Source organism: Dreissena polymorpha, chromosome 1, assembly GCF_020536995.1.
Source record: "Dreissena polymorpha isolate Duluth1 chromosome 1, UMN_Dpol_1.0, whole genome shotgun sequence".
Taxonomy (NCBI): domain Eukaryota; kingdom Metazoa; phylum Mollusca; class Bivalvia; order Myida; family Dreissenidae; genus Dreissena; species Dreissena polymorpha.
In genome coordinates, this window is record NC_068355.1 from 19,302,000 (window position 1) to 19,312,457 (window position 10,458).

At 35.7% G+C, this 10,458-nt stretch overlaps 1 protein-coding gene across 3 annotated transcripts in view; it reads left to right on the forward strand.

Annotated features, from left to right (window-relative positions):
- The window catches only part of LOC127873172 (nicastrin-like), a 39,391-nt gene extending 28,933 nt beyond the window's left edge, over positions 1 to 10,458 (forward strand). The window contains exons 15-16 of one of the 3 annotated variants that reach the window (XR_008046021.1): positions 4,552 to 9,529; positions 9,675 to 10,458. Coding sequence is in view for 2 of the 3 variants with exons in the window: in XM_052416841.1 (XP_052272801.1) it covers positions 4,552 to 4,719 (168 nt within the window). In the remaining variant the exon portion in view is untranslated. Of the gene's footprint in view, positions 1 to 635; positions 766 to 4,551 lie in introns of all 3 variants that reach the window. The other 2 variants (XM_052416858.1, XM_052416841.1) reach the window with 2 other exon arrangements.

Consider the following 10,458-nt stretch of genomic DNA (forward strand, 5'->3'; position numbering starts at 1 on the left):
TGAGAATTTATGAGCATGATTAGGCAGTGTGTTTGTGCTAGAACAAGGCCCCTAGTTCTAAGGTCAAGATTGCAATTCAAGGTCAAAGGTCATTTAAGGATAAAGGTCCCAAACGCTTTGTCCCTAAGATAACTATGTCCAAGATATATGGACTGTGAAATATCGTTTTGAAATTAGAAAGTGTGATGGGTAAAAGTGTAGTGTTTGTGACCCAAACCACTATGTTCTATGTCAAGGTCATAATTTCCACATTAAGGATCAAATATAATACATGTATTCTAAATATTTGGTCTGAACATCGTTTGTCCAGCATGCATGAATAACTTTGGGGAAGTGTTTGTTATGATGAGCAAATGAGTTGCTTGCAAGAACCAGTTTCCTATGTCTCATGTCAAGGCCACACAACAAGGTCAAACAAATATTGTAATAGTAATAATGAATATAATGTAGAACCTACAATCTATTACATGTTTTAAACACATAATAGGCCGTTGAAAAACCCAGTTGATGATATGTGTTTTCCCATACTCCCTTGATAACAGGTCCTGTATTTCTGTTAAACCCAGTTGCTGATATATTAATTTCCATACTCCCATGATAATGGGTCCTATTTCTGTTGCCCATGTTTATTGCAGGTTAGCACCCTTGTTGCTGGCATTGTGATACTGATTGTCTCCCTTGTCGGGGGTTTCTTCTTGCACAAACGAGCCTCCATCTTATTCCCTGACAGCCCGACATCTTCCCCTAGCCCAGTTAGTTTATGAGGTGTGTGACACTTGGTGTTGTACTGTAGATATTTTCTGGATTTACTCTGTATTGTTATGCATGTTGTGATCTAGTTTTACCTTTGGAACGGGCTGATATTGTTTTTCTTACTTCAGTTGAACGTCTATTTCGAAGCCTAATATATTCAAAAATCACTTTTGAACTCTAATTGCTTTTCTAAATACAGTTGAACGCTGCTATTTTTAAGCCTAATTAATTTAAAACCATTGCTTTTCAGTTATATTTTAAGAACTGATTTGTGTCCTTTTTTATTCGACTTTATTATTGATTTGTGGTACAAATTCATATTTTTCAAATTCTCTGGTCCTAGTTTTCTTTTTTATAGCTGGAAACCTTTATTAACATGCAGATATCAACTATTAAGAAAAGGTGTAAATTAAATGTTTAAAAATTAAGAGATTATTGCTAATTTTTCTTAAGTATTTTGTGTCAGTCCAACACTAGCAATATAGCAATGTTCAACTGTTCAATTGAAATAAGGTCCAAATTTAATATCCAAGAAAGCTGTGCCGTAGGTTTCCACGTACAGTGCGCTCCCGTGTATAGCGCGCAGGCTGTTTTTTAAATGCAAAAATGGAGAAAAAAATATTTAAAGACAATAAAACCACCAAATCGGACCGAAAATGGTTGCCATTTTACTATTGCACAATCCAATAATCCGGGGCATTGGAAAGCTTAATTAAGCATTCAAAATAGGAAGCGTCATTATGATTAGGAGCATGGGTTGCATAGCAGTATACTTTTCTGACAATTTTGTAATTTTCTAGCAAAAGATTAAAAGTCCAAGTGCATTTCATGAAAAACGTGAGAAAATAAGAGTTAGTGTACATCGTGTGATTTTTCCTCGGGGAAAGCATTGGCATTACCGGTAAATTTGAATGTCGCATGGGAGACAGGGATACAGTTGTTGAGGTACACATCTGTTGAACGTTCATTATTTATACACACAAAATGCAATTGCATATCTTAACGTTCTCAATTGTCAATTAGTGTCTTAAATGTCAATTAGCGTCTTAACAAGTCGTGGCACATATTACTCAATAACATCTGCCAATTACGAAGTGCAAAATGACTCCCTTTCACACCAACAGTTACCCACAAAAAATACCTCGTTTGCACCTACGCTTGCCTGCGCTCCGGAATGTCGACAACAATCACCAACAGAATTCATCAATAAAAAAGTGTAAAAACACAAGCAAAGAAATGTCCGCAAGTTTATTCAAACAAATTTATTTTTGACCAAAACTTTTTCTACCGCATTCATATCTACCAGTAGCGACTTCTTGTTGTTTCGATAATGGCCCCTCAGTCTGTACGATTATAGGGTGGTAGTTTTCTGGAAAAAAACATGGCGCCCATTTTGATTATTTACGATTACACAACATATTTTTTACCAATTTAGCAGCCAGGATAGCGTTGTATCAATGTATACCAGCTTTTTAATTTGAACTTTGAAGGTAAAACACTGCGCGCTATACGTGGAAACCTACGGTATTGTACATTCAAAGCTTCTGTTACAAGATGTACCATACTGTGTTGAAATAGTCAGTTTTACTGTCAGTAGGGCTTGTTATCACACCATGGTTTTCATAAAAGGAAAACAAAAGTAGATGATTGATTTACACAGTGTATGGGTTTTTCCTTTAGTGTCAGTATTTTTATAGTTGAAAAATATTCCAAAGTGTCAATAAAATTCTATATGACTAGTAGTAATTTGCAGGAATTTTTCCTGTCTTTCATTTGAAAACAGTACTGGTATATAGACATGCATCACATTATATCATGTTAGCCAGAAAATCCTCAAATAAAGACCACCATCATTTATTTGTGGCTATCTGTGGCATAAACAATGCATCATGTTACAACGAAAACCTATCATTCAGTTGAAATGTCTTCTTATGTGTCCCATTTTGTACGTAAAACTTCACCTTACATAAGAGCCAGCTTTGCTCAGGCAAGACTCAACCTGCAAAATACTTAATATGCACCCAGAACTCTTACATCCTGTGCAACATTGCACTAATAAGCTTTACATATATATTTATAGCTCACCTGAGCAAGAAGTGATCAAGGCTGGCTATTGTGACCATCCTATGTTTGATTTCTGTTTTTGTGTGATGTCAGGTGTATGTCTTCAACTTTTAGCTTGTTATCGTTCAAGAGGCCACCTTTTGCATGAAATCTTGATTTAACTTTGTCAGAATGTCTATCTGGAAAATATCTAGGCACATTGTGAATCTAGGTCACATGTGTGACAAAATATGTCAAGTAAAATCTTAGAAAAAACCTTGTTACTTATATAGAAAAAACATTAACAACTTGATCCTGATAAGACTTGGTCAGAATGTTTATCTTGACATTTTCTAGATGGAGTTTGATCTGGGTCACAAAGGTTATTTTGGCATTATCTGGGCTTTATTTGAATCTGGGTCATGTGCATAAATAACAAGGTCGCAAAGTCAAATCAAAGGAAAAAAACAATCTAGAGATCACAATCTTTATGAAACTTGATTTAAAATTTCATCTTTACAGTAATTAAGCCAAGATTGAATCTGGGTCACTTATGTCTTCAAACAATGCCACCTGGTCAAGTCTTTAACAAAAATATTTCAAGTTTAAGGGCAACATTTATGACTCAAGCTTCATGAAACTTGTTCAGAATGTTTACCTTGACAAGTGTTGAATCTGGTCAGATGCAATTTCATACTAGTTCACAGGCCAAATCTTAAAACAATTATCACCACTTTAGGGCAAACTTTATGACTAATTCATGTTGAAACTAAGTCAGAATGTTTATCTTGACAAACAAGGGCCTGTTTGAATCTTGTCAAGTGTAGTGAAAGACTAGATAACCTGGTCAAGTCTTCAGCAATTGGTGTCAGTGAACTCAGGTGAGCGTATGATGACCATCATGGCCCTTTTGTTCAAAATTCCTGTTCCTACCTGTATTTTAAGTTTGCTATTGTTTATGTTTAAATGTTGGTACTGCCATAAATACTTGGTCAAATATTACTTTTGATATTCCTATGATCAAATTTCACAACTGTTACTGTGAAAGTAGCTATACAGATACTTCAAGTTGACCTGGTGGACAGATGATTTTAATAGGAAGTGCAATTAACATATGCTAAAACTTGTAATTGAATATATGATTAATGTGTCGTGTTCTGAGAAAACTGGGCATAATGCATGTGCGTTAAGTGTCATCCCAGATTAGCCTGTGCAGTCCGCACAGGCTAATCAGGGACGACACTTTCCGCCGTATTTGGAATTTTGCTAAGAAGAGACTTCGTTTAAACGAAAAATGTCATAAAAGCGGAAAGTGTCGTCCCTGATTGGCCTGTGCGGACTGCACAGGCTAATCTGGGACGACACTTTATGCACATGCATTATGCCCAGTTTTCTCAGAACACGACTCAATTAAGTATTTGTTGTTGTGCAGAACATGACTGTACTTCAAATAAATTTTCCTGCCCTGCCAGAAAATAATTAAAAAAATATTAAAGGTGTTCAAATGATATTTCTGTAAATAATACAATAGATGACCTTATGCGTATCTAACTACAATCTGTAATTTTCTTTTGGGGAGAGCATAGAATTAAAGTTATTGAATAGATTTATAGGAAACTTCATATACTAATAGGAGTTTTTGAGATTTAATTGTACAAGAACTATAACTCTAAATTATCTTTTCTATAACCAATTTTGCATACTTCTTCAAGCATATTTTTCATTAATAATGGTGAATTTCTTTTTCTTTTTCAGACCATGGTGCTCATCATAGGTCTGGTGATTCTTCTGCTGTCTCTGCTCCTATCGTACTTCGTGAACAAGCGTGTGGGCGTGCTGTTCCCTCATGTTCCAACCGATCGCCCCCATGTATCATACCAGGCCGTGGAAGAGTCCAGTCTCAACGAGTCCACACAATTATGAGATATGTTTGTCAGGGACACAGTATTTTATGTGCTTATAATTATGATTCAAACTCCTGTATTACAAATGCATTTTATTTGTTTCCTATACATGTCTAGGACAAAATATGTAAATGTGCTTTTCTTTATGAGTTAAGCTTGTCTCTGGTATAATTACATATAACACTTTTACTAAATTGAGAGACAAACGTTTTCAGTAAAAATAATTAATTGGAGTTTTCTCATGAGTTACACATCTCTGTGACAATTTTTTTTAAAACATTTTCTTATGTTATATGCCAAACATGCACACATTTTTAATGTGATTGTTTTCTTACCAGTCATTATTTCTAGGATATAATATTTATTTTGCTTTTCCTGTTCGTTGTATTGTTTATTGCACATATGGAATGCTATTTCAAGTCTTGAATTGGTAAACATCAACCTTTTCTTTGGTCTATCCAAGCCCATGGCAATAGTAGCCTGTGAAAATATTCTATTTGACATAGAAATGTTAAAAAGATAGAACATACAACAACATGTTCTGTTTTACCCTTGGATCTATTGACAGTATTTTTTTTACTGAATTTACAGTTGTTATTAAAGATCTCTTTTAGGGACCCTAAACAAGCCAGCTTTAGCTGTTGCATTCATGATTTCATCTGTACATAACAAGTAGTTTATCTCTTGAACAGGATTTTGACTAAATTGTATGCTGGGAATTTAACTCAGGTTTTTAAGCTCACCTGATTGCTCAGGTGAGCTTTTGTGACCAGTCTTTGTCCGTCCGTCCGTCCACATTTGTTCGTAAACACTCTAGGAGCCACATTTATTTCCGATCTTCTTGAAACTTGGTCAGAAGCTTTGCCACAATGAAATCTCGGTCGAGTTCGAAACTGGGTTGTGCTGGGTCAAAAACTAGGTCACTAGGTAAAACTTGTAAACACTGTAGAAGTCACATTTCATGCCCAATCTTCATGTAACTTTTTCAAAATGTTTGTCTTAATGATATGTTGGTTGAGTTCAAAAGTGGTTCCGGTCCGTTGAAAAACATGGCCGCCAGTGGGCAGGGCAGTTTTCCTTATTTGGCTATAGAGAAACCTTGTAAACACTCTAGAAGTCACAATTTTTGCTCAATCATCATGAAAGTTGGTCAAAACATTGGTTTTATTGATTTCTCGGAGAGTTCGAAAATGGTCCAGATCGGTGAAAAAACATGGCTGCCAGTGGGCGGGGCATTTTTCTCTATATGCATATTGTGAAAACATGAAATTTGGTCAGAACATTTGTTTCCTTAATGTGACAGTTGAGTTCATAAATGGTTCCGGTCCGTTGACAAACACGGTTGCCAGGGGGACGGGCAGTTTTCTTTATATTTAAATAGTAAAAAGGCTTGAAAACAATCATGAATTAAGGTCATGTAACATGCGAGACAACTCTTCTAATAATGCATTTAAGTTTACAGAAGTTACTCCCCTTTGACTATTAATGTTTTCATAATAATACAGAGGGCACATTTCTTTTCCGATCTATATGAAACTTGGTCAGAAGCTTTGTCCCAATGATATCTCGGTCAAGTTCGAAACTGGGTCATGCCGGGTCAAAAACTAGGTCTCTAGGTCAAAAAAAAGAAAAACCTTGTAAACACTGTAGAAGTCACATTTCATGCCAAATCTTCATGAAACTTTGTCAAAATGTTTGTCTTTATGATGTGTTGGTTGAGTTCAAAAGTGGTTCTGGTCTGTTGAAAAACATGGCCACCAGTGGACGGGGCGGTTTTTATGCTCCTCCAAAATTAATTTTGGGGGGAGCATATAGTCGCCGCTTCATCTGTCCGTCCGTCTGTGCACAATTTTTGTCCAGGCTATTTCTCAGCAACTTATGGCCGGAATTTAATGAAACTTTATGGGAAGCTTCACTACCAAGAGGAGATGTGCATATTATCAGAGGGTTCTGGTCGGATGATTTTTCACAGAGTTATGGCCCTTTGAAATTTTCCATTAACTGTTCATATAGTGCAATTCTTGTCCGCAATCCGCAGTTTTTCTTATTTGGCTATAGAGAAACCTTGTAAACACACGAGAAGTCACAATTTTTGCCCAATCATCATGAAAGTTGGACAAAACATTGGTTTTATTGATATCTTGAAGAGTTAGAAAATGGTCCAGATCGGTGAAAAACATGACCACCAGTGGGCGGGGCATTTTTCTCTATTTGTATATCGTGAAAACATTTGAACACTCTAGAAGTCACATTTTTGGCCCAATTTTTATGAAATTTGGTCAGAACATTTGTTTCCGTGATACGAGAGTTGAGTTAAAAAATGGTTTTGGTCAGTTGAATAACATGGCTGCCGGGGGGTGCAGTTTTCTTATATTTATATACTAAAAAACGCTTGTGAACACTATAGAAGTCACATTTTTTGCCCAATCATCATGAAACTTGGTGAAATAATTGGTTTTATATATATATATCTCAGATGAGTTTGCAAATGGTCCCGATCGGTCAAAAAACATGGCTGCCAGGGGGGGGGGGCAGTTTTCCTTATGTAACTAGAGAGAAACCTTGTGATCGAACACTATAGAAGTCTCATTTTTTGCCTAATAATTTTGAAACTTAGTCAATACATTGGTTTTATTGATTTCTTGGACAAGTTGGAAAATGGCTCAGATAGGTGAAACCCACTTTTTAACTCACCTGATTGCTCAGGTGAGGTTTTAGAATTGGTCTTTGTCCGCCGTCTGTTCGTCCACATTTGGTTTGTAAACACTCTAGCATTCACACTTCTCAAGCATTCTTTATGAAAGTTGCTGAAAGATCTCAGTCAAGTTTGATAATGAGCAAAATCACATAATGTCATAATTATTGCCCTTAGATTGTCCAAATTTTCATTATATTATACAAAATCCTTGTAAACACTGTAGAGGTCACAATTTTGTTTCAGATGTTATGAATCTTGGTCAAAATATTTATTTTTGTAAACAAAGTTTGATGTTTGGTAGGTCAACTCAAAATATAGGTCACCAGGTAAAATCTTACAAAAACACGCCATGCGCCAGGGTTTTTGTTCAATAATGATGAAACTTGACCAGGATGTTTGTCTGGACAATATCTAGGTCAAGTTTGATGTTTGGTAAAGATTAAATGAACCGACTCCTCTCAGGTGAGCGAACTAGGGCCTTAGATCGAGTATGAGATCATAAAAAATGCATATTTAAAAATCCTAAGATCAATTATTGCTAACAATAACAGACCCAATATAGTAATATTGGGTTTCAAGTATTTTTTGTATTATTAACTGGAGTTTGTTAAAGATGTCCTGACAAATGATACTCTGCATTAGGTTAAATAAAATCTATTTTAGTGTTCTGGCTGTTAATGATTTACTTGACATACCAGCCATGTCATGTGAGAATGGGTCTTATACCATGTGCAGCCATTGTAGTTCTGGAAAAGCCTGAGCATATACGCAGTCTGGTCATTAGCTATCCTCTCAGCTATTTAGTCCATTATACCTGGGTGAATTTAAAGAGTACTGGGTTTTTCCAGACCAGACTGAAATAAAAACAAGCATGATGCTGCTTATACTGTGCATGAAATCATTATTTTATTGTTAACCATGCTACAGAATTGTTATAGTTGTAACATTATCATGATCATGAATATACAACTTATCTGTATAGGAGTTAAGCATACCTGCTGACCATGGATGAACTGAGAGAAAATGTTGGTTTGACACTATAACACTATCACAGACATTGCCAACAATTTCGGTTTGCTTATAAGTGCTGAATTCTGTGATAACAGAAAGCCTGAAACTATCATATTGTATAGTATGACTGTACAATTTTCACAATGCATGTCAGTTTGAATGAGCTGTAAAGTGTGGGCAATTTATGTATTTTTTAATGTGAAAATGATGTTTCATTCCATGAAAAGACTGTGTATTAATCGTTATTGAAATACATTGGTATGTGGGAGCATGTGCATGTGTCAATTATTATAATTTGTCAAAATTCATGCAAATTAGTATATTCCAATTATTTATATATTGTAAATAAAGTTATTAAATGCAAACATTATCGGTGCATGACAAAGTGTCTCTAATATTACAACTATTTTATTATGACCCCACATTATGGGGATTGGTGGCATACAGATTTGCCCTTGTCAGTCTGTCCTTCCATCCTTACAATATTTTTGTGTGGCCCGTAACTGTTAATGTATCAATGCCATCAGGATGAAATTTTGCAAAAATATTAAACAGCATGTGAACTTGCATACCTTTATATTTTGGTTTCAATTTTGGATATTTTTTACATAACCGTATTTATGATCCTTTTTAGCAAAAAATTACATTGTTATGCCCCCCTTCGAAGAAGAGGGGGTATATTGTTTTGCACATGTCGGTTGGTCAGTCCGTCGGTCGGTCTGTCCACCAGATGGTTTTAGGATGATAACTCAAGAACGCTTAGGCCTAGGATCATGAAACTTCATAGGTACATTGATCTCGACTGGCAGATGACCCCTATTGATTTTCAGGTCACCAGGTCAAAGGTCAAGGTCACAGTGACTCAAAATAGTAAAATTGTTTACAGATGATGACTCAAGAATGCTTATGCCTAGGATCATGAAACTTCATAGGTACATTGATAATGACTGGCAGATGACCCCTATTAATTTTCAGGTTACTAGGTCAAAGGTCAAGGTCACAGTGACTCGAAACAGTAAAATGGTTTCCGGATAATAACTCAAGAATGCTTACGCCTAGGATCTAGAAACTTCATAGGTACATTGATCATGACTGGCAGATGACCCCTATTGATTTTCAGGTCACTAGGTCAAAGGTCAAGGTCACAGTGACTCGAAACAGTAAAATGGTTTCCGGATTATAACTCAAGAATGCTTACGCTTAGGATCATGAAACTTCATAGGTACATTGATAATGACTGGCAGATGACCCCTATAGATTTTCAGGTCACTAGGTCAAAGGTCAAGGTCACAGTGACTCAAAACAGTAAAATGGTTTCCTGATGATAACTCAAGAATAATTAGGCCTAGGATCATGAAACTTCATAGGTACATTGATCATGACTGGCAGATGACCCCTATTGATTTTGCAGGTCATTAGGTCAAAGGTCAAGGTCACAGTGACAAAAAACGTATTCACACAATGGCTGCCACTACAACTGACAGCCCATATGGGGGGCATGCATGTTTTACAAACAGCCCTCGTTTAACTTGTGTCAGGCATTAATCAAAAAGTAAGTTGTTACAGGGCAGAAACTTTACAAACAAATTAACCGTGTTAACTTGAGCTCACCATTTCGTTTATTTGTGTGTAACATAATTGGAGATTTCAGACAAAAGCGGAATCTGGGGGCATCTGTGTCCTACATGTATTGACACATTTCTGATGAAATATTGTGTACATAGCTGACTTGCATACAATTTATTTTAATACTTCTAGAAATGTCAAAAATGTTATAATGTCATGTTGATAGTTTTAGAAATGTCCTTGCTTTGAAAGAAGCAACTCTGAAGCAATTATTTTACAATTAGTAGTATGGTTTTTAACTTATTTTGAATATAAATGTTGGGGTTATAGTATTTTAGCAAATTATTATGATCACCAAACTGCAGAGTTACAACTGCTGGAACGTTCCTTCTTTCAAAACAAAGTATATTATTTATTTACTTTTACACCCTCTGTGTACAATAATTCAGAGTCATCTTCAATAAACTTGATATTGGTATTTAA